At 40.1% G+C, this 25,522-nt stretch overlaps 2 protein-coding genes across 2 annotated transcripts; both read left to right on the top strand.

The window, feature by feature from the left end:
- Positions 1 to 1,156: 1,156 nt before the first annotated feature.
- Positions 1,157 to 14,480, top strand: LOC310930901 (NACHT, LRR and PYD domains-containing protein 12-like; the record flags this gene model as incomplete). The annotated part of the gene is made up of 10 exons (XM_083893961.1): positions 1,157 to 1,287; positions 1,593 to 1,712; positions 1,818 to 2,035; positions 2,487 to 4,293; positions 6,248 to 6,424; positions 6,835 to 7,011; positions 7,181 to 7,357; positions 10,218 to 10,394; positions 11,535 to 11,708; positions 12,714 to 14,480. The coding sequence occupies 10 exons, from the start codon at positions 1,157 to 1,159 to the stop codon at positions 12,721 to 12,723; spliced, it is 3,168 nt and encodes a 1,055-aa protein (XP_083750087.1). The 3' UTR covers positions 12,724 to 14,480.
- Positions 14,481 to 19,543: 5,063 nt separating this feature from the next.
- Positions 19,544 to 24,733, top strand: fgf19 (fibroblast growth factor 19; the record flags this gene model as incomplete). The annotated part of the gene is made up of 3 exons (XM_083893963.1): positions 19,544 to 19,754; positions 19,834 to 19,937; positions 24,419 to 24,733. The coding sequence occupies 3 exons, from the start codon at positions 19,544 to 19,546 to the stop codon at positions 24,731 to 24,733; spliced, it is 630 nt and encodes a 209-aa protein (XP_083750089.1).
- Positions 24,734 to 25,522: the final 789 nt, after the last annotated feature.

The raw sequence follows: 25,522 nt of genomic DNA, 5'->3' as shown, positions 1-25,522 counted from the left end.
CACACACACATATATATACACACACACATATATATACATACACATATACATATATACATATATATATATATATATATATATATATATATATATATATATATATATATATATATATATATATATATATATATATCAGGATGTATTATTTATACATATCATGACAATTATGAGCCATGCTTGCCCAGTCCAGCCTGGTCAGTCTAAGAGGCTGGCCATCCAACCAGCTTGCCCAGCTTACCATCCATTGCTGGTCTGTCCAGCTGACAAGCTAGACAGACCATCTGACTCCAGCCTACCAGCCGGGTTTTGCTGGTCAGGCAGGTTGAGACCAGCTTAGCCTGACTGGGTGACCAGCCATACCAGCTGGCCAGCGACTAACACACCAGCCTGGCCAGCTTGTCCAGCTTGGTAAACCAACTAAACCAGCCTAAGACCAGCTAAGACCAGCTAAAACCAGCTAAAACCATCAACCATCCTAAGCTGGTCTAAGCTGTTTTTTTCAGCAGGGGTGTGGCATTGTCTAATCTTCATAAGGACACATGGAAGATCCAAATAACGGCAGGATTTGCTGAACCATCAGAACTGCATGTGATAGTCAGTACATGAAACTTTATCCATTCAGTTGACTTTAACAACATACAAAGTAGCCTAGCACCATCTACTGGCCATAGGCTGCTATAGCACACAAATAAGCAAGTAACATGAACAGATTTCATAAAACACCTTCTCTAACGGAAAACTCCTGTTGTGTTTCATGAGGGAGATTTTCTGCTGCAGAGTTTCAATCAAACTGAGAGGTAACTCTTGAAAGTGCTTTAAATATGATACTTTCAGTGGAGCAGTGATAAGTTAGCGAGGAGCTCATTTGCACAAACTAATGAGAACAACTAAGAGAAAAAGTGCTTTTTATATATTAGGTTTACAGTATAAAACAAGTTATTTTGCGTAAATGAGCTCTGCAAATCTTTATATTGCGACGCTTTATACATTCAGTCTGTCTGTAATGATCTGTCAGGCTTTTTCTCTGATCTTTTTTTAATGTATCATGTCTTCATTCAAGTTTTAATTATCAGCTGTTGTTTGTTTGGCGACACACGTCTTCTCCATTTCTGCATCAGTTATGTTCTTCTCGCTCAGAATGACTGAAGTCCAGCAGATGAGTGGTTGTGTGGAGGAAGACGAGGACAGAGCAGAGTCTCCAGGACCCAGCTGTCTGTCTGTGAAGAGTGACCAGTCTATGGGAATACCTCTAGTCTTCACACTTGAACCTGGAGCCTCAGAGACAAAGTAAGAGACAGTTTGTCCAGTGAAGCATGTTAGCAGCAGGTGGCAGTCATGCACCTTTCAGCTTTTTTACCAACTGTCATAAAAACTACAAGACAAGCGACCACAAGCTGTAAATCTGTCAATGAGGGAGTCGGATGTGGATCATCGAATCTAGAGAAAATAAATCATTCAGTTCTTTGACTCTCTCAAAAGCATTCCCTTCACACCATACTCAGGAGGTCACACTGACCATTGAGGTTGCTTTCTGATCAAAGTGTCTAAACAAAGACCATCATCAGTAATGGATGTGATGTTTGTGTTTGCAGAGGTCAGAACCAGACACAGAGAACAGAGTCTCCAGGACCCAGCTGTTTGTCTGTGAAGAGGGACTGGTCTATGGAACACCCTTTAGACTTCAGTCGTGAACCTGGAGCCAAAGAGACAAAGTAAGAGACAGTTTGTCCTGTGAAGAAGTCGGATTCATAAAAGGGTAGATTCACAAACAGACACACAGACAGATGTCCGTTAGTAATAAAGAAATGTCTTCACAGAGACGAGTTTGCTGTTTCTGTGGACAAGCAGACGTCCTGCTGTTCTCTGTGTCGGGATGTCCTGAAGGATCCAGTCTCCACCAGCTGTGGTTGCTGGTTCTGTAGATGCTGCATCTCCACATACTGGGACCAGTCTGGTCCACCGGGAGTCTCCTGCTGTCCCCAGTGTGGGAAAAGACCCAGGACAGAATTTGGATCACAGACCATGAGTGTACAGAGTAAGGGCCAATTCCAATTCCTTTCCATCTTAACCCTCAATCTTAATCCTCAAGCTCAACCCTTAATCTTAACTGGCCCTCAAAACCAAGTGTTGAGGGTTATTTTGTCAAATGGGACACCCCTTAAATGCAGATACGTCTTCAGACTGTCGGGGGCAGAATAACGTGAAAGCTGCGTCCAGTCTGTCAACTCCAAAAAAGAAGAAGAAGAACACATTTACGTCAGGATTATTTATTACGATCCGTTTGTCAGTCAAGTTATTAGGTTGCCAGTTAGTTATAAGATGATACTCATACAAATACCACAACCACGGACATATTCAGCTGTTCTCTTGTATGCAGATGATACTCTTTCCTTCACAATCACCACAGTTATTCTAGAACTATTCAATCTTTCAGAATAAGCTGCTCAGATTATTTCTTCAGTCTGACTTTGTCTCTTGTCTTTCAGCCAATGTTGGTCTTCAAGAGGTTCTAGATGAACATAAGATCAGTCTGAGGAGGAGATTTGAACATGTGACTGAAGGAATTGATGAAAAAGCAAGTAGAACCCTCCTGAACAGGATCTTCACTGAGCTCTACATCACAGAGGGACATAGTGAAGAGGTCAATACTCAACATGAGGTGATGCAGCTGGAGACCACCTCCAAAAAGAAGATCTTCCAGGACATTCCCATCAAGTGCTGCCACATCTTTAAAGCCTTACCTGACCAGCAGGGGCACATCAGAGTTGTCCTGACCAACGGCATTGCTGGTATTGGAAAAACCTTCTCGGTGCAGAAGTTCACTCTGGACTGGGCCGAGGGTTTGGAAAACCAGGATGTGAATCTACTGATTCTGCTTTCGTTCAGGGAGCTGAACCTGATCAGAGATCAGCAGCACAGTCTTCTCACGCTGCTCCATGTTTTCCATCCAACATTAGAGAAGGTCACAGCAGAGAAGCTCGCTGACTGTAAACTTCTGTTCATCTTTGACGGCCTGGATGAAAGCAGACTCTCACTGGACTTCAACAGCAGGACGCTGGTTTCTGACGTCACACACAGGTCATCAGTCAACGAACTGCTGACCAACCTCATCCAGGGGAATCTGCTTCCCTCGGCTCTCATCTGGATAACTTCTCGACCTGCAGCGGCCAGTCAGATCCCTCCTACATGTGTTGACAGGGTAACAGAAGTACGAGGCTTCACTGAGGACCAGAAGGACGAGTACTTCAGGAAGAGATCCAGTGATGAAGATCTGTCCGGCAGAATCATCTCACACATCAAGACGTCCAGGAGCCTCCACATCATGTGTCAAATCCCAGTCTTCTGCTGGATCAGTGCTACAGTTCTGGAGCACATGTTGACCACAGAGCAGAGAGAGGAGCTTCCCAAGACCCTGACAGACCTGTACTCACACTTCCTGCTGGTTCAGACAAAGAGGAAGAAGAACAAGTACGGTAAAGGATGTGAGACGAGTCCACAGGAGCTGGTGGAGGCCGACAGGGACGTTCTTCTGAAGCTGGGGAAACTGGCCTTTGAACATCTGCAGAAAGGAGACATCATGTTCTACCAAGAAGACCTGGATCGGTGTGGTCTTGATGTGACAGAAGCCTTGGTGGACTCAGGAGTTTGTACACAAATCTTCAGAAGAGAGAGCGTGATCTCCGAGAAAACAGTCTACTGTTTTGTTCATCTGAGCGTTCAGGAGTTTCTGGCTGCTGTCTACATGTTCCACTGTTTCACCAACAGGAAGACAGAGGTACTGCAGGACTTCTTCAGAAAAAAAGATGGTGATGATGATGATGGTGGTTACACTTCTATGAATGTGTTTTTGAAAGCAGTCATGGAGAAATCACTTCAAAGTGAAAATGGTCACCTGGACCTGTTTGTTCGCTTCCTTCATGGACTCTGTCTGGAGTCCAACCAGAGACTTGTTGGAGGTCTGCTGGGTCAGACTCAGAACAGTCCAGAAATCACCCAGAGTGTCATCGAGAACCTGAAGGAGTTGAACACGTACAACATCTCACCTGACAGAAGCATCAACATCTTCCACTGTCTGACAGAGATGAACGACCAATCAGTGCATCAGGAGATCCAAGAGTTCATGAAGTCAGAGGACAGAGGACAGAGACTCTCTGAGATCCACTGCTCGGCTCTGGCCTACATGCTGCAGATGTCTGAGGAGGTTCTGGATGAGTTGGACGTGAACAAGTACAGAACATCAGTCCAGGGAAAACAAAGACTGATTCCAGCTGTGAGGAACTGCAGGAAGGCTGAGTAAGTTCAGACGTGATCGATAACATCAGTGATGATTAATGGTTTGGTTTATCAAATATTCTTCTCATTCTTCTCACTTTGTGAGTCGGCTGCGTTGTTTTGTTCCTGCAGATGTTTTAAATGATGCAGATTTATCAACTGGTTGTGATTCTTGCTTTGAACTCAATGAAAACGCACGTCTTTATTTTGTCATTTACTGTTAATGTTTCGTTGGTAACTTTCTCTTCATGTGACAGATTATTTTTGGTTTCACCTAAACCTGATTAGACTTCAACACGGGTCAAACCCAAAGACCTGATCTGACCACAGAGTAGTCGAGTGACGTTAGCTCATTAATAACCATCAGCTGTGCTGATGAGTCCAGGTAGGGCTGGGCGCTAGGGACCAAAACACATATCTCAATATTTTTTTGTTTGAATGGTGAAATACGATATATATTTTGAATATACACCAAAATTTCCATTGGTCGATTTTTTTTTTTTTTTTGCCATGTTAATTTCAAGCAGCCTATGGTTAATTTAATTCGGGAGGATTTTTTTCAGTGCACCCCTGTTTCACAGGTAACAGAGAACACCCCCCTTGTTTTCACTATTTTGGATTATCCCAACCCACTAGAGACAGATAGAACAGGCGCACACAGGAAGAAACATCACTGCACGACTACTGATGCCTTTGAAATTCCTGAAGAAAAGTGTCTAATATGGCACACTGTGTGGAAACACTTCAGGAGTCGCATGAATGGTTAGAGATGCAGGGTGTAAAATTATCAATAATTATTGATATTGATCAATATGAAGTAGTTGTATTGTGATTTACTTTTCAGCCATATTTCTCAACCCTATGTCAAACGCAACAAGAGAAGATGTTGATGAAAATGTCTACATGTCTTCTCATGAGTGTTGATGTTTTTCTATAATCACAGACTGGATTATTTGTGAACTCTCAGAGACTCAGTTTGAAGTTGTGGTCTCATCTCTGAACACATATCAAACACTGACTGGTTTCAGCAGCAACTTCTCATCTTTTATTCTTTATTCAGGTTGAGGGAATGCAGTTTGTCAAAGATCAGCTGTTCTTCTCTGGCCTCAGTTCTGAAGTCCAACTCCTCCCACCTGAGAGAACTGGACCTGAGTCATAACCATCGTCTGCAGGATTCTGGAGTGAAGCTGCTGTGTTCTGGACTGGAGAGTCCTCATTGTAGACTGAAGTCTCTGAAGTGAGTTTACTGACTGAAGCTGAAGTTGCTTTGGTTTTTTTTTTTTTTTTTTTAAACTTTCATTTCATTAAAGTTGACATAATACTCTATTTCTTTAAGTTAGACGAGTTCCCTGGTGTCCTAATGAACATGTCTGTGACATGTAAAACGAAACTTAAGAGACAGGAAATGACATCAGCCACAGAGGCTACTGGGAGCTAACATTTGTTAGCATTTGGAAAAGTGATAATTTGCAGGCTCTAGCAGGCACATTGCCGTCATATAACATGTATCCACTGGACAGATAAATCCTCTGAGGCTGGAAGTTTGTGTAGGACTCTGTGCTGCACTGTGGAACCAAGAATAGAACTTTTTGCTGACTTCCGGTTTTCGGATACGGTTGCCCTCGCCAGCACTCTCGCGTGTTTTACGGACAAAGCGGAGCTCCGTGAGACAACAATTCCAGGAATTTAGCGCATTGTGCCGTCGCAATGAGCCAAGTCAACATCACATGTTTTATCTTCTGTACTTAGACTGAGGAGGACCACAAAAACATGAGTGAGTCATCTTTTTCACACTTTGGCGACTGATGGGACCTCCAGAGTCCCAAATACAAGGATTAAAATGATTAAAAAGTTGATTTTGCATAATATGTCCCCTTTAACATTAAACTCTTTTGATTCTCTCTGTCTCTCTGTCTGTCTGTCTGTCTGTGTCTTTCTCACATTCACACACACTCATTTTTTATTCTTTATTCAGGTTGAGGGAATGCAGTTTGTCAGAGATCAGCTGTTCTTCTCTGGTCTCAGTTCTGAAGTCCAACTCCTCCCACCTGAGAGAACTGGACCTGAGTCAGAACTATGGTCTGCAGGATTCAGGAGTGAAGCTGCTGTGTTCTGGACTGGAGAGTCCACATTGTAGACTGGAGAGTCTGAAGTGAGTTCACTGACTGAAGCTGCTGTTGTTTTTTAAAACTTAAATTTCATTAACATTCTGGTGAGTAAGTCCCGTTTTCAGCTGCTACTGATTGCTTATTGGTAGTTTGTTCAGACGTGTAACACAGATAAACTGATTACCGGAATGTTCTTATACTTAAACTCAAATTGTATTTATTTGTGTACAGTCCACAGTCAGTTGTGATGTTACTTCCAGTAAGTTTTCCAAACACAATCTTTAAACCATAAACCCACACTTTGTCTTCCGAGCACAATCAAAAACTGTTTGCTTCCCAAACATTAGCAACACCTGTGATCAGTGACATGAACTCAGATATGCTGTGACCAGCCCCAGCCTCTTTTCTCACACACAGTCGTTGATTAAAGTCTCATGTTTTATTCTTTATTCAGGTTGAGTCGTAGCGGTTTGTCAGAGATCAGCTGTTCTTCTCTGGTCTCCGTTCTGAAGTCCAACTCCTCCCGCCTGAGAGAACTGGACCTGAGTGGGAACTTTGATCTGCAGGATTCAGGAGTGAAGCTGCTGTGTTCTGGACTGGAGACTCCACATTGTAGACTGGAGACTCTGGGGTGAGTTCACTGACTGAAGCTGCTGTTGTCTTTTTAAACATTCATTTCATTAACATTTGAACATTTAACTAATTTGATTCTCTCGCTTTATCTCTCTCTCTCTCTCTCAAACACATACTCACACACACACAGTCGTTGACTAAAGTTTCATGTTTTATTCTTTATTCAGGTTGAGTTACTGCAGATTGTCAGAGATCAGCTGTTCTTCTCTGGTCTCCGTTCTGGAGTCCAACTCCTCCAACCTGAGAGAACTGGACCTGAGTCTGAACCATGATCTGCAGGATTCAGGAGTGAAGCTGCTGTGTTCTGGACTGGAGAGTCCACATTGTAGACTGGAGACTCTGGGGTGAGTTCACTGACTGAAGCTGCTGTTGTTGTTGTTGTTGTTGTTGTTGTTTTTTATTTTATTTTTTACTTATTTATTATTTATTAACATTAAAGGTCCCATATTAAACCCTATTTCTCCAAGTTAACCTAGTTCCCTGGTGTCCTAATGAACATGTCTGTGACATGCTTTGGTCAAACTACCATAAGTATGAAGCACCACAGCAGTTCAATCACCCTGCCAAAACAGCCCTGTTCAGAACGCTCAGTTTAGTAGTATCTCTTTAGGGCCACTTTTAGGGCCCTATGAAATCCGTTTTATTTTTTTCCAAATTCCGTTTTATTTTTTTCCAAATTCCGTTTTTTCCGTTTTAATTTTTTAGAATTCCGTTTTTTCCGTTTTATTTTTTTTATTCTGTTTTTTTTTTACCTTTTATACTTACTTTACCACCATAGAATGTGTGCTTTTTGTGTCAGTGAAAAAAATGTCCACTGAAATGCAACTTTCTTCTTGAATCCACTGACTTCTCAATTGTTCAATTGTTTGGACTTAAGTTAAATCCTAATTAAGTAAATTCCAGTGAATCTTAAAACAAGCCATGCAATGCTGGTCACATTAAAAAGTAAAATAATTAACATAAATAAAAATGTGGTAGTGCCCCCTGGTGCAGACGGATTTCTGCGCACCGCCCCTGCGCTGTACTGTTCTCCCTCTCCTGCGCCGTGCGCTTCTCCGTATCCGTCTGGATCATTTCTCTACACGCAATATTACCCCTACAACTCTGCAATTAAGGGAATAACAGATGCATCAGATGAGCCGATGTCTTTAGTTAACTGCTCAAAGAGAGAGAATGTTCTCTGGTGTGAAGTGAAAGTCGTGGGGAGTTCATAAGTTTCACTTTTGCGCAGAGACTTTCCAGCATTTAACAGGCGATGTTCCACAGTTTACTCGCCGTGTTTCGGCCGCCGAATTATCGGCGCATTCCTAAATATAACATCTTTATTGACAATAAAAATATAACCGTAATAATCGCGTATTTGATGGTGTGACTTGAGTTTCAATCGGCACCTGGACAAGGGGACGCTCGCCGGTTACATGCGAGCGCATCGCGCTTGTTCCGCGGTTTAGAAAAAAAAGTGTATATAAAGTAAATAAACAAGCAACACGCACTGGGGGAAACCCTGACCGGGTGAGTGTTTGCCACGAATGAGCGTTCCCCGGAACATTTCTCCAGACAAACGTTCCTTCTCCTCACGATGACAGCATTTCAGTCAAATTATGTCAATTTCCGCGATATTCCGCGTTTAACATTAGATTCCGTTTTTATTGGCCAATTCCGCGATTCCGTCCGCGATTCCGTTAACACGGAAATCATAGGGCCCTACACTTTTTTGGAAAACAAAACTTTACCTCTTCTTCACGGTTGCCCCCGGGACCGGGGGCAGCGTCAGACACAACGACAAAATCGTCACAAAACCATGTCTAACTTTAACAAACACAGACATGCTGCATACCCACAGAAAGGTCAGAAACAAACTCAGCTAAAAGCTCATATAAACCATTCTTATGTTCACGAAACACAGTTAAAACACAGACGGATCAAACCAGCAGGAGCGAAAAAAAAAAAGTTAGAGCGCACTGATTAAAAAGCGGCACCGGTGCAGCCGCATGATTATGTAAACCAAAAAAAACGTGTCGACTGGACAGCGGAGAATCTACAGATTCCAGCGTTACCATTTTTATCTCTCTACGACCAAGATTCACGGATCCAGCCCCAAAATAAGAGCAAAACAACAACTGACTTTCAAGAAATACAACCAGAAATGTTGTCTTACTTTTGCTGTTTATCAAAACAAGTTATATTCTTTTTAGATCTGTCGTGGCATGTAAATAAAACGAAATGGGTTTTTAATAATTTGGTACCTAAGAAATCTCAAATTGCACAGATGGTGCCACGCTGTGCCAACAGAGAGAACGCCTAGACATCTCTTTACTAAAACCTCTGTAATTTCACTCTGCTTCATTTCAGCATCATCAGACTTTGCACAGCTCATGTCCACATGTTGTTACATGACCTCCATGTGTTTTTAAGCTCCTACTGCATATTTTAAAGGTGATATTTGCTTTAAAATGCAATATTTTTTTAGGAGAAAATCCTTCATTTATGCTGTGTTCCATGTACATTTACTCTGACACAGTGGCATCTACAGTGAAACTTACACCTCTGGTGGAATCTCACAAGTGTTATCTTAATTCTGATACCAAGATAATCCACATAGAGCTGCAGAGATTTACTCTATTTAGTTTGGGCATGTCATTTTCGAGCAGGGACTCCAAAAGGAGGGTCAGGGAAGAAGTGGTTAAGGAACAGAAATGACATCAGCCACAGAGGCTACTGGGAGCTAACAGCAGTTAGCATTTGGAAAAGTGATAATTTGCAGGCTCTAGCAGGCACATTACCGTCATATATAACATCATATATAACAGATAAATCCTCTGAGGTTCTAAGTTTGTGTAGTACTCAAGAATAGAACTTTTCGTGGACTTCCGGTTTTCGGATACCGTTGCCCTCACCAGCACTCTTGAGCACATTTAGTGCATTGTGACGTCCCATTTAGCGCTAAAGTCAACATTGCGTGTTTTATCTCCTGTACTTAGACTGACACAAAAACATGAGTGAGTCATCTTTTTTCACACTTTGCCGACTCATAGGACCTCCAGATCCCAAATATAAGGATTTAAATGATTAAAAAGTTGATTTTGCATAATATGTCCCCTTTAACATTAAACTCATTTGATTCTCTCTCTGTCTCTTTCAACCACACACACACACACACAAACACACAGTCGTCTAAAATCTCATGTTTTATTCTTTATTCAGGTTGATTGGCTGCAGTTTGTCAGAGATCAGCTGTTCTTCTCTGGTCTCAGTTCTGAAGTCCAACTCCTCCCACCTGAGAGAACTGGACCTGAGTCAGAACTATGGTCTGCAGGATTCAGGAGTGAAGCTGCTGTGTTCTGGACTGGAGAGTCCACATTGTAGACTGGAGACTCTGAAGTGAGTATTTTAATTTGAAAAGAAAATCCTGCTGGAAGTTGATTTTTTTCTGCATGATGCACGAAGCACTTGATGCAGCGACATGATGACAGACTGAGTTGCTAAGAAAATGCAAGCTTGCCATTTTGTCAGTATTTTGGATATAAAGCGGAAGAATTTGAACAGGGTCATGTGTTGACTGGGGCTGTCGCCACCAATTTCCTGAATGATTCGATTCTGATTCACAAGGTCTCAATTTTATTCAATCCACGATTTAGGAATCTTTCAGTTCCAGTACCGCTCTTCGTTGGTTGTTAAAACATTTTTACAGAATGAATACTGTTAATTATACAAAGATTCCTCACAGCAGGCACAGGGATAATATTTGTGTTTACATTAACAACAGAATCCAAAGCAGTTACATTAATGTACTATTTATTTTAAATGACCAGCACACTGATCATGTGACATTCAAGTGCTACATTTAGTACTGAGGTAGAATGCATTATTAACCTCTTCTTCACAGGGGGCAGCGTCAGACGCAGCGACAAAAGCGTCATACAACCATGTCTAACCTTAACAAACACAGAAATGCTGCATACCCACAGAAAGGTCAGAAACTCAGCTTAAAGCTCATATGAACCATTCTTATGTTCACGAAACACAGTTAAAACATCGACGGATCAAACCAGCAGGAGTGGGAAAGAAAGTTACAGCGCACACATAGAAAAGCGGCACCGGAGTGTCGGCGTGATATTGTAAACAAAGAAAACAGGTGTCGACTGGACAGCGGAGAACAAACAGATTCCAGCGGTACCATTTTTTTATCACTCTACAAACAAGATTCACGGATCCAGCCCCAAAATAAGAGCAAAACAACAACTGACTTTCAAGAAATACAAGCAGAAATGTTGTCTTAACTTTGCTGTTTATCCAAACAAGTTATTTCTGCCGGACCAAAACCACTTCTAATGAAGAACTACACTTTCCAGCATGCTTTGGGTGTTATAGCACTAGTTTAAAATTAGTATTTTTATTGAAGTTTTAAATGTTCTTTTCTATTTAATGTTTAAAGTTCATATTTAATAGTTCAGTTTAGTAGATCCTTGTTGTTTAAAAAGTGTTACAATCCCTCCCTCTCATGTTTTATTCTTTATTCAGGTTGATTGGCTGCAGTTTGTCAAAGATCAGCTGTTCTTCTCTGGCCTCAGCTCTGAAGTCCAACTCCTCCCACCTGAGAGAACTGGACCTGAGAAGGAACAATCTGCAGGATTCAGAAGTGAAGCCTCTGTCTGATCTTGTAAAGAGTCCAGACTATAGACTGGAGACTGTGAGGTCAGTAGAGTCCAGACTGGACTGCAGTTGGGTGGATCTGTAGGTTCAGGAGGCAGTGCAGCAGAGTGTCAGTGTTTACAGTGTTAAAATTTGAGTGTGTTGTCGTGTAGTGTCCATTTTAACAAACACAACTGTTTGTTACAGTTGTGTTTAGAACAGGTTATCCGCGGGGTCTTAAAAAGTCTTAAATCCAATAGTTTGAATTTAAGGCCTTAAAATGTCTTAAATTCTCCTAAAATCTTATAAAAGGTCTTAAATACAATTTTGAAAGGTCTTAAAAATCTATTAACGTGACTTTTATATAAAAATGCATAAACTTCAGTCTCGCTTTGAAATGTTTCTGTTTTTGAGGATGTGATAACAGAACTACAACACGGAACTAAAGTAGGCCACCTGTTCTGCCCGGGGAGAATTTATCCAGCACCACTAGCTAGTGTGCTGTGCGCGCGCCACGGTGTGTTACAGCTTAGCATAGCAGCGGAGAAAACTTAATAAAAGCCCACAGCTAAGAAGAATTGCTTGCATAAGATGGGTAACAACAATTTGTGGCTCCAATTGTCCTTGATGTCTTTTGTACGTTTTTGCCAGTATGGATTTGAAATGGGTATTAAATTGTGGTCATTGTGGTCTTAAACAAGTCTTAAAAAGTCTTAAATTTGACTTGTTGAAACCTGCAGAGACCCTGTAGAAGAGTCAGGCTTGCATCCTCCAGACCTTGTTTTACCCTGTAGGGTAGACACGCCCCTTCACTTCCTGTTTTTAAAGCTCGTCTTAAGACGCACTTCTTCTCCTTGTCCTTTGACACAGTGTGAGCTGTTGTTGTGCAGAACTGTTGTTTTCTGCATTTGTTACTTGTTACTTTATCATGACATGGTCTAAACAAATAGTGTTTGGTAAATGAGTGAATGTAAAGTGATAAATGTAACACCTGAACCTGAAGCAGTTCTAAACTGAAGTGTCTGCTGCTTCACTGACTCACTGGTGTGACTCTTCTCTTCTCAACAGGTGGGAGTGATGATCTTCATGAAGATGATCTTCGTCCTTAGTCCTGCTCTGTGACACAGCTTCAGCAGATCTGGGACAAACATCTTCTGAAGGACAAAGGTTTTTCTGTGACCGTGACGCTGTGACATCACTCTTAACATCATCAGCTCGGTCCTGAACCTGGGAACATTTCACATGTTCACAACTTAATTCTTATATTGAAGGCAGTTGTTTTACATCAGAAGTGTCTTGTTCCTCTTTGTCCTTGGTGAGGGTGGGGGCACGAGATAATCCCAAAAGTGATGACAATTGGCTGAGGTTGAGTAAAATTCTATAGTAAGCCAATCAGAGGTGAAGTTGGGCGGGTGCTTAGTCTGTTTACTCACGATGTGCGCAGCAAAGGTGCGCAGTAGAAACCGGAATGGCGAGTCCAGGTACCGTAATTTCCAGACCATAAGCTACTACTTTTTTCACACGCTTTGAACCCTGCGACTTATATAATGAGTGAAAATAATGGTACAAAAAGAAATCAAGGGACATTTATAATGGATAAAAATGTGCGATTAATCCCGAGTTAACTATGACATTAATGCGATTAATCTAGGGATGTAATGATATGCGTATCGAAATCGCAATACTTTTCAAATTACTATTATTTTTATTAGGGGTGCCAAATTATGGCTTTAATTGTGATTAATTAATTACAGTCATCATTAAAGCGCTATGTTTTTTAATCGCGTTAATCTCTTCTTTACTGATGTCCCCGCCACCGGGGGCAGCGTCAGACGCAGCGACAAAAGCGTCATAAAACCATGTCTAACTTTAACAAACACAGACATGCTGCATACCCACAGAAAGGTCAGAAACTCAGTTAAAAGCTCATAAAAACCATTCTGATGTAAAAGCTGTTCCAGCGCACACATTGAAAAGCGGCACCGGAGCGTCAGCGTGATTATGTAAACAGCGGAGAATTCACAGACTTTTATCACTCTACGAACAAGATTCACGGATCCAGCCCCAAAATAAGAGCAAAGCAACAACTGACTTTCAAGAAATACAAGCAGAAATGTTGTCTTACCTTTGCTGTTTATCAAAACAAGTTATTTCCACTGGAACAAAACTGCTTCTAATGAAGAGCTACACTTCCCAGCATGCTTTGGGGACAAATCCCGGTCTGATCGATCATTTACTTTGTATTTTTCAACAGTATTATTTTGTTACAGAAAAGAGAGAAATCTTTGGTTACTTATTTATTTATGATCAAATCTGTTCACAGTGTTCCAAAATATTTGTTGTTAAATGTTACATAAAGCTATATAAGTGACTGTTAAAATAAAATGTTTTTTAAAAAAATTAAAAATCGTGGAATGTATCGAACAATTGGTCAAAAATCGTGATACAAATCGAATCGTGAGTTTGTGTACCGTTACAGCCCTAGATTAAATCGCGATTAAATATTTTAATAGTTTGACAGCAATACTAAAATATAAATGTATTCTTTTCTATTCTGCCATCTTGATAGGAGCATAGGCCACAATGACCGAGATTCTGTCATGGTTTAAAACTAACTTTTTTCACCACCGTGAAAACAAACGTCCCGGAAACCATTTTTAACCGTCCCGAAATCTTCCAAATAAGTAATATAATAAAAAACACAATTAGGGATGGGAATGACACGACATCTTGAGAGTCGATTGTCGTGGTCCACGTGTCGAATTTTTGTCCAATTGTCTGCCTTTTTTTTTTACACCGCAGCAGCAGCAATGCAGGGGTAGAAAATATTCTACAATGAACAACGTCCTTTTAGGCTCAAAAACATGGTTGTAATGTCCAATATTGACCATCAAATACAATACACAATAAAGCTTTCACTGCCACATCATATTTTGGTTGTGGCTTTTGTGAACTCATTCTGCTGCGATCACAGTCTCAATCTCAATTTCACTCATCGCATGATGCATGTGCAATGATACACTGCGATCTAGTGGCGGGATGCCGTCACTTTACAGTTAACGCAATTGCCATGCATTGTGGGAAATGTAGTTTATGGTCAACGCACGCCTTAAAGCGGCACATACCTATTTTAACACAGATTTTTAAGACCAATTAATCAATCGAAAGTAAGAAAAGGGAACAAGGCACGTGGAAAAACGATAACAAATGCATCCCATTTCAGAACTTAGTGGAAAAATATGGCATCAACAGTAACATGTTTTGGCTGGGATTAGGGCACATGGCTCTACCAGTCTAGCAGGGGTCTCTCTCTGTAACCCCTGATGAACTGCCACTCTCTCCCGAATCCAAAGAACATTTCCAAAGAAAATGCAAACCAGGAAGAATGAAACTTCTTTGTGTGGCGGAACTGATCAACTCAAGATAAGCACCGAGCAGGAACCAAGATCTGTCATTCAGCAGTTTTTTTTTTACTTCCCTACTGTTCCAGAGACTTCAACATGCATGCTGTTTGTTAATGTCTTTGCTTCTTTCTCTCAACTTGAGCAAACTCCAATACTCTGACCCGTCACTGCACTTCAGCTTCACCATAATCAACTCAATTAGATGTAAATTAAGCTCCATTACTCACCAGGTTGATGAGACGCCTCATAGCATATTCTTGGGTGCAAATGCACTCGAGGGTCAAAGCTTCCCTCTGCCATTTCTCACCAGATGGTGTCCACCTTGGAAACCAAAAGTACTGTCTTTAACTGGAACAGTCATGAAGAAGAAGAGAGAGAATCCTGATGTTGTCTCACTGACATATATTACAGGAGAGGAGACTCAGTCAGGACACAACAATTTGCCCCAACTACGACATGTGTAAAAACTGCTCTATCTGCAAAAAAAAAAAAGTGAAGTCAGCTCTCGAAGTTGAAATCTGTCGACCAGACTGTTGACAGTTAGGGGTGGAAACCATCCTGTTATGATTGGTCATATTCAGTGTAATCACACCCACAGGGAACTTCTTTCATTTGATTGACAGCTATCACTACAAGATGTCCCGAGTGGAGGGGAATGGAGTTTGTAATGTTCATAAAATGGCTCTGACTCCAAATAAACAATTGCACAGACAATAAGTCATGTTGAAACATATTATGCTTCAACATGAATCAGGGGCTGGTGCACCAGCAACATGAGGAGGACGAGGAGACATCATCTATGCTTCACAATAAATACTTCTAGATTGTATGTCTAGAAGCCGAGTCTGCTTCTCTAGGAGTCATTCCTAAACTTCTATATCCGTCATGTTGTCGTGGTGTGGGTGCTAATCGTCAGTGTAAAACAAGCTCTTACTTTGGTGGTAAAGAGAAGTAATAAAAGAAGGAAAATATGTTCTCTTTAAAAAAAAATAAAGCTGAAAGAAAAAGGAAAATAAAGATATAAAGACAAAGGTTCTGTTTCAACACACCCAAATTGATATATATATATATATAATTTTAATCAATATCCATACTCTTTAAGCAGCCTCCTTTTTACATTTGACTTCTAGCAGTTGCACTTCTAGAATGCTGTCAACACATGTAAACACTTGATTAGTCTGACTAAAATCAAGCTAGTCTTAGTTAAGTTCAAGTTGCTGGTGGTGGGCACTAGCAGGTGCTAGCAATACAGTATCGAGTTAACTTGACTTATGCCTTTCAGCCGTACTGGACCTTGGGGTGGTCACTCCAAGATGGCAGAGGTTCTCCTCTGTGGCTGCTTGGATGGGCCAACCCCAGGCCTGAGAGAATCCAACAAGGTTCATCCCCATCTCAGATGACATAGGGCGATAGGCCGGGTCACACCCTGGACTGATCCCAGTCCATCACAGGGACAGAGACAAACAGTTCACATTCATACGGTCACTTTAGAGCATTGGTTCTCAAAGTGCGGCCCGGGGGCCAATGGTGGCCCGCAGAAACATTTCTGCCGGCCCGCAATGAATTACAGTTGATAGTTTTAATCCAGGAGGTACTAAGCTTGTTAAATGTTTATTGGACATTACTGGATACAGACCAATAAGTGTAAACACAAATACTGGGTATTTACCTGGTTTCTATATGGTGAATTTAGTGTATTATTGTGTTATAAGCTGGTAATAAGCAGGTAGCTACAGCCTACAATTACTAGCTATTTACCCAGTAAATATATGGTAACAGAAATGTATTACTTGGTATTAACCTGTAATTAGAAGGTAAGAACAATGGCCTAAAATACTGGGTAATTACCCAGTAAATTATAAAGCGTTATTATATTAATGCTTAAATTACATTATATTAACGCTTATATGACTTCACGCTAAACTGTAGAACTGCAATATGGTCATTAAAATGATAACAAATGGGATTTATTTCTGTTTTTTTTTCTTTTGGCGGCCCTCAGTCCAATGTTGGGTTCCTAAATTGGCCCTCAGGTATCAAAACTTTGAGAACCCCTGCTTTAGAGTGTCCAATTTACCTAATCCCTGCTTTTGAGTGGAAAATCTAAAATGTATTTCAGGGACATGACAAAATTATGTTATTGTTAACAAGGCATTGGCTAAATTAACTGAAAAATGAATGTCTGGGGAACATTACTTTTAGGTAACACTGATATAAAATGTTTTTCATACCAACAATGTCCGTGCAAACATGGTTGTTCAATTCAGCAAGATGTGAGGTGAGAGAATTTATCTGGCATATAAAGTATTTACTTAATTAATCAAGCACCTCATCATAATGTGAGTTGAACTACTGAGTAACAAAGGAATCATCCTTTTTTAATCAGAAATAAGTGTTCTCTACACTGTAGAGCCACATGATTCATGGTTTAAGGAGATTCAGTTCATATATGCTGCCATCTAGTGGTAGAATCTTTGAAGACAGATCAGAAATGAATGGATGTATCCAAAATGTAAGAAGACACCAATGCAGAAAAAAATGAATAAACAACTTAATAAATGAATGAAAAAATAAAGGAAACACAGAGACGAGAACCTCGCCTGAAAACCTTTACAAACGATAAGCCTGTGAAATGTGGGCTTGGCTCTGGTGAACGCTGGTGTTTGCTCTCCATTACAGTTTAACTCGCAGCAGAGCAGCGGAAGTTTGAGCCAGAATGTGATAAGAGCGGAAAGAAGACTGTGATTTTAGTGTGCAGTGACCCAGTCTCACAGCTCCACTTGGAATCTGACCAATCTGTAGACTTTACCCTATTCACAAATAAAAAAAAATGTGCAATTTGACAGAGGACATTTGGTGAATCTTTATAACACAATTATGCAACACATACATCAGTTAGACTCATACAGCGTGAGCCTAGCTTTACTTGTACTAAAAACCTCCACTCTGCACTAGCACTACTGCTCCTCCTCCTCCTGACCTATCAGAGGTGGAAAGTAACGATATACATTTACTCAAGTTACTCTATTGAACACTTTTTCTGTGTATTTTGTATTTTTTAAGTACAATTTAAAATCAGGATTTTGTATTTTACTTGAGTACATATTGACTCAAGTATTGTACTTAGTTACTTTATAAATCCTATCTGTTACTGAGTAAAAACAAAAATGCAGCACAATGAAGACCTACAGGGGGAAAATATACACCAGAACCAGACGAATGATGATGTGATTATCACCAGCACTGGTGTGTGAACATAGAGGATGAACGCCAAAAGTGACGTAATATCCTGTGTCGCGCCGGGCGTGTGAGCTCCAAAATAGTTTTGGATTTCTGAGCCCTTGTCATATTTCTACTACCCTCACACCCCACGCAAAGTAACTAAGTAACTTTTACTTAAAGTACATTTCAAATGAACTACTATTTACTTCTACTTGAGTACATTTTCAGATGACTACTTTTACTTCTACTTGAGTAATATTTCATCAAAGTATTGGTACTTTTACTTGAGTTCAATATTTTAGTTCTTTTTCCACTCCGTCATTTTCAAGTCTCTGACAACAGTCTTCACTACAGACTGTGACAAACCCTGTGATCCAGATGGATCCTGGCATTTAAAGACTTTTTCACTTTTTATTCTTTGTCATTGTGTATTGTATGTTTTGGGTAACATCTACTGCACGTCTGTCCGTCCAGGGAGTGGATCCCTCACCTGTGGTTCTCCCTAAGGTTTCTACCCTTTTCCCTGTTATAAGGGTTTTTTTTCCCCTGGTAGTTTTTCCTTACCCTGGTCGAAGGTCTAAGGACAGAGGATGTTACCAACCCTGTGAAGTCCCGTGAGACAAACTATGTTTTGTAAACTGTGGGCTATACAAATAAAGATTGATTGATTGATTGATTGATGACCTCTGTGACCTACACCTCAGGGCAACTCTAGCTCAGCGAGTCATTTTTCCACTTGAAATGTGTGAGTTCAATTCCCAGCTAATCTACAATACCCTTAACCTATAATGACACCCCTGTGTGAATGGGTATGAAGGTGTGATCGAAGCAGATTTGAGTGGTCATTCATATATAAACACAGAGCATGAATCCCAAAACTGCAATGTAAAGGTACCACAATTGTACAACTACAAAAACTTTGGAATGGGAAGGTACTGCATCAGTAAAAGTACCAAAACTACATAGTGAATATACAGCATGAGTAAAATATAAAAAGCACATCGGTGCTCAGTAAAAAGGACCAAAACATGAGTAAAAGTAGCAAAACTAAAAGCTGAATGAAACGCAGGTGTGCTGTGGGAGAATGTCAGGGACCAATGGAAAGCTTGGACGCAGTTGGATGTCATCCAGGGGTGTGTTGTGATCTACTTCTGAGAACTTGATTTGGGAAAGAGGGTTATCAGTAGCTGATAAGAGCCACGTTTAAAAGGCGGAGTTAGGATGAGCCTCTGTGATATCGCCCTGCAGACTGGAGAGAGCAGTATTACAATCATGCTTGAGCTTGTGGTCACTGTGTGTGTTGCCAATGTGTTTTTGGCCGCTGGAGTCTCTTGCTTACCCCTAATGGACCAGGGACCGTACCTGGACCATGGCTGGGACCAGGTGGTGCGATTTCGGCACCTGTACGCTACGAGGCCAGGACTACACCTGCTGATCAGTGCAGATGGACAGATCCACGGCTCTGCAGACCAAACTGTGTACAGTGAGTAAAGCACTTGATGTTTTGACGACTTGAGTCGGCTCAGAGAGACTCTGGGTCCTGATGAGTGTTTGAACTGCAGGTCTGCTGGAGATCCGACCTGTTGGTCCAGGCTGTGTTGCCATCAGAGGAGTAGCAACTTCAAGATTTCTCTGCATAGAGGGCGATGGAAGACTGTACTCATCGGTAAGGATATATATTACTTATATGTGACTCTTGCCAAATAGTGCTCCAATATGTTAATAACAATGTGTCTAGTATTCTTTTATGTCTAATTGTCAACGGAAATTGAATAAAATATAACATGTATAATATGACTAAAATTAGACATGGAATTCATTACAAATCATTTTAGTATTATCTGGATGTAAAATGCAAATATGCCCTCAAATTTAAATATTTGCACTACTTGAATAAGGGCCACATTTATCGTTTATATACACTGAAGTAAAAGAAACAATCTTTTATTTGAGCTAAAACCCAACAACTATTACAAAGAAAATAGAATAAATACATTTCTCTATGATCAAATTGAATGAAATACATAATTATATTAATATTATTATTATTATTACTATTGTTGTTATTATATTAATAGTAGATGGAGAAAAAAGCTTTAATTATAATGCTGATACTTAAAGCTTAATGAGTTCAGTCTAAATGATTTCATGTTAAAGCCATATATACAGATGACTACATATGACTTTATTCTTCACTGTATTTGTTAAACCCATCAAAATCCAACATCTGCATATTTCACATTTGACTCAACTGTGTTTCCCATACTCTTTTTTTGGGGGGGATTATTATTTTTGAGCAATTCCAGAGTCAACAAAATAATCCTGCAAAATTATCGTAATATTTTATTTATTGTGCTAATATCCTATCTGCATAAATGTATATCTCTTAAAGTCAGTATGTCCATCAAAGTGTGTTAGTGTGTCGTTATTGAGCTTATCTTTAGAAAAAAAAAAAGTGCCAGGTTCAGGAAAACCAGAGAAACAAATCTGTAAGTCTGTCTCAGGAAGAATGAGGCATTTAATGGCAAAATAAAACAAATATATAATTGTGCACAATTTCATATCCTAATTAGGGAAAATGCAAACATCTGCCAATGAGTCAACACACAACCTCATTTCACAAGGTTAAACAAGTGTTGACGCCAAAAAACCAGAGCAGATCAAAAACATGAATCCTCGATACAGATCACTGACAAAGTATCCATGTACATCCTGTCCTTTTCCACTTATCACAGAAGGACAACAGCATTACTTCCTTATGAAAAATAATAATATTTTAATGGCAAATTTAGGGCCTTAAGGTACAGGGTGTGAGTGTTTGTATACACAGTATAATGTATTAGTGTGTGAGTACTCTCATAGACATGGGAACAAAAATGGTAATGCAATGATCATAACCAAGAATTATCACAGACAGAAACATCAACGTGTGCAGATGACACTTCCTTATAATAATGGTCATTAGTACATGTGATCTTTTACAGCAGCACTGTATCAAATACATATATTTGAAGTGTTTTTGAAGAAACTCCTGCAGAAAGGTTGGAGTCGATCTGCTGCTGATCCGAGGTGTTGTGCTGTGTTTCATTATTGGCTGTCAGCTTCCATGTTCTGAAAACACTCAGTCAGTCATTCATTCAAACAGTGGACTGGTTCATCAACCTTTGTCCAGTGTGGCGCAGGGTAAGATGTGTTTGCAAAGTGGAAAAACTGAATGAAAAGATCAAGCAGCAGCAACAACAACCTTGGCCTGTGGCTGCCTCCCTTTGCCCAAAGTCAACAATCCTTGAAGAACTCACAGCAACATTGACACAGGTTTTCTGCCTTCATTCATGCAAACTATTTTGGAAAATACAAAATACAGAGGGGGAAACAATACTGCATGTTAGGAGGAATTCAACACTAATTTAACTTTAAGACTAAATGATCCTGGAGGCCTTGGCAAAAATCATCTGCTGGGCCTCCCCTTATGATGCAATATGACTTTTTTCCGTATGATTATGATTTTACAGGCAACTCATTTTTTTAATTTTAATTTATTTATTTATTTATTTTTTTAAATGTCACTTTGTAAAACCCAGAGTTTAATTTAAATTGTATTTCTCTAGCACCAAATCACAACATTATTATCTCAAGTCTCTCCATCAATTGACACAATGAGCAAACACTAGGGAGCAGTGGAGAAAAAAAAAAAAACTATTTTAACAAAAGAAGAAATCTCTGACAGAACCAGACTCAAAGATGAGCAGCATCTGCCTCGACCGGTTGGGGTGAAAGGGAAAATGGGGGACAGAGGAGAGGTGGAGGAGAGAGAAAGAGACTAGACCATTATCTGAGGCCAAGAGAAGGTTGTTACTAACTTTAACTGGTGATTTTAAGTTTAATAACTGGATCACATATCCAGTTAATAAGGATTAAATATTGATATTGATTTGATTTAATATGGAGCTATTAATTAAAGGAAAAACACCTTTAAACAGTTGGGGATGAGATCTAACTGTGACAGGTTGATGGTTTGGATGACGATACTATGATGTTAACTCAGGGAGAAACTGTCTAAGTGTTCACCTGGTGCTTCTATAGATCCTGTGCTAAAATATGAGTTGTATGTTATTTTATTGACAAAGACGTTCATTCTTCAATTAAAGAAGAATAATAGACAGGCACGGGCTGCAGTTATTTATTTAGTTAATTATTGTACTTTTAAATGTGAGTACATAATGATCGGTTAGGAGAGGGTTTGGGGGGGAAATCATAAAATGTTAAATATCAATACCAAAAGTTAGAACAAGATCCTAGGTAGACTTTCACTGTCAACATCTACATGGATGTTGACAGTGATAGTGTAATATCACTGATACCTCTGAATAAGCTGCAGGTGGACGATAAACAGTGACTATTAGATTTCCAACTTGAATGAGAAAGACTGGCTTTCAAAAGTGTTTACGACATTATAACATGACCGAAATATAGGAATAATCACTGTATATATGCACCATAGCAGGTCTTTAACACTTTAGAGCCTCAAGAACAAAGCCTGTGTCTGTGAAGCAACTTAAAATACATTTCAATAACGAGGCAATCCAATGAGAAACAGTTAAAGGTACAGTGGGTGGTATATATATTTATATATCCTATAAATGATGACATCTGACATCTCTCTCTACAGACATCACAGGAGTCACACAGGTCATGTTTGTGACAAAGAGCAGTTGTTTTATTTCACCCACTCTGCACTCAGATCCCTTCAATGGACCATATGACTTAGCATTAGTTAACATATTAGTTAATGCATTAATAAGCAGTTAATTAATGTTTACTACTCAAAGTTAAAATTATTAAAGGTGCATTATGTAATAAATCTAAAGCAACTGGCCATAAAACCCTCCTAATATGTCACAGAGACTCAGGAATAATGTTCATATAACAAACTGAACTCACCAACAACAACAGTACAGACAAAATATTTGCATTAAAAAAAATATTTTGCAGACTGCAAATCATGTTTATGTTTTGAAGTCATGTTTTGGCATGTGGCGCCACCTACCGCCGTGTACCGATCATTGCAGTCAGTAGACTCTCAGGTGCCGAGCAACCACGGGTTGCCAGTTACGTCAGAAAATGAAACCTAAAAGACCTCTGTATTTTGAATTTGAATGTAGTAACCGTTTTTGGCCACATTCTTACATATGGCACCTTTAAGCATTAATAAAAGTTTAATATTGTAATTAGATATCATTATGTATGCACATCTTAGTAACACATTAGTTAATATACTAGTAAGGTCTTGAGTAATCATTTACTAATGACTGTTTATTTATTATTATTATTCACTGAGTGAATAAGCAGGAAGTAAGCATTAGTTAGCGTTTACTTAATGCTTATTCACTCCAAATTAATAAATGATTACAGCTTACTAATATATTAACTAATGTGTTATTTAATGCTAAGTAAATCCTACATAATGATAACTAATTACAATATTAAACTTATATGCATGCTTAATAATGTATTAATTAACTTTGAGTAGTAAACATTAATTTACTGCTTATTGATGCATTAACTAATATGTTAACTAACACTAAGTAATACTTAATAATGATTGTTAATATGTTATTAAACAGTTAATTGATGCTTGATAATGTACTAACTCACATTAATTAATGGATCCTCATTGTAAAGTCTTACACCACTGTTTACATCATAACATAAATGTTATATTTTCTAAGCAGTTTTAGCAGCTGTGCAGATTCCCTCTCTTCTTAGCAATAAATCAGAAAATCAAGTGTTATGGTTGCTCTGGGCTCGTCTCCCATCAGACATTCAACTTGAAGGTTGTGGGTTCAATTCCTGCCTTCACTAGTCTACATGACATGGGAAGACACCAAACACTCAGCTAAACATTGAAGTTGTTCTCTGTGTGGTTTGAGGTGAGCGAGTAGACATTTGCATTTACTTGAGGAAGAATGTGATTCTCTTTCAGTTTGGTGGAGTAAGAAGGGAAGTGGAAGTCATTTGACTCACTGTTTGTCCACAGTCGCTGCACATGCACACGTCAAGGGTCTCAAAACTAGTTGTTGCTATGATCAGGTGATCTTGGTGGGCCTCCATCTCCAAACAACTAATTGAAGTCCCTATGTTTTCCAGGACATCTTTATCAGAGATGACTGCACCTTCAGAGAGAAGATCTTACCTGACGGCTACAACGTCTACACTGCTGATAAACACGGAGCGCTGCTCAGTCTGGGAAACCAGCGGCAAAGGCTGCAGGGCCGAGACCGAGGCGTCCCGACCTTGGCCCAGTTCCTCCCCAGGATCGGCTCCCTGGTTCAGGACTCCATGCCGTCGGGGCGGCACGTCCACGAGCAGAGTGCAGCACAAACGGAGGAGCCCGTGGACACGATGGATTCTTTCGGAAAGCTCTCTCAGATCATTCACAGTCCCAGCTTCCACAAAAGATGACAGAGCGGGTCAGAGACACCTTGAAATAACTGTGTCCTCAGACATTCTGCTTTGTCTGAGCACCGAGCACTGAGCAGTCCTCCCTGTGTGTCGCACAAACCAGGGCTCCTGTGGAGGTGAAGACTGAACACAAGCACACAAACAATCAAACACGCTGTTTCACCCTCTGAAAAACCCTGTGATGTCACAGTGCTTTCTGTGGTTAGTGTGGAACCATCAGCTGGGTTAAAATCCATTGTTTGAGGGTTAGAGGAACCTTTGTTGCATTTGATAAACCTTGGTGAATAACAGTTACACACAGGCCATAACAAACATCACCGGACTTCCTCCTTCACTTCTATTTCCATTACTACACCAGTAGAGGTCACTGCCGCACAAATGAAGGCACCTTATTTTAAACCATGGTGTGTTTAGCTGTTGTGTCCTGGTGACTAGTGAACTGATGAACTGATGCAGAGCTGTGCAAAACCACGTGAAAGAGTAGACGTTCTGCCTCTTTCTGCTCAGAGCAGTGATGAGTGAAGGGAGGCAGCGAGGAGCAGGATGAAGAGCAGAAGTGTTGTATTTATTAAGTTATTTAAATAGCCAACAGTAGAACTGTAAATACCTTGTATGTGTTGTGCTGTATTTGCTGTACGTGTGTTAAGAATTGTGAAATAAATTCTTCATGTAAATGCATTAATGGTGAGGTCTTCTCTTTCTGTCCGTTTCATACAATTGGTCATAATATTTAGAAACAGTCAAGCAGCCGCCAAACAGCGAGATGGTCTTCCAACCACCAGGGGGCAG

This window comes from Microchirus variegatus (assembly GCF_963457635.1).
Source record: "Microchirus variegatus genome assembly, chromosome: 8".
In the NCBI taxonomy this organism is placed as follows: domain Eukaryota; kingdom Metazoa; phylum Chordata; class Actinopteri; order Pleuronectiformes; family Soleidae; genus Microchirus; species Microchirus variegatus.
The sequence above is the reverse complement of the archived record's forward strand: the minus strand, read 5'-3'. Positions and strand labels throughout refer to the sequence as shown.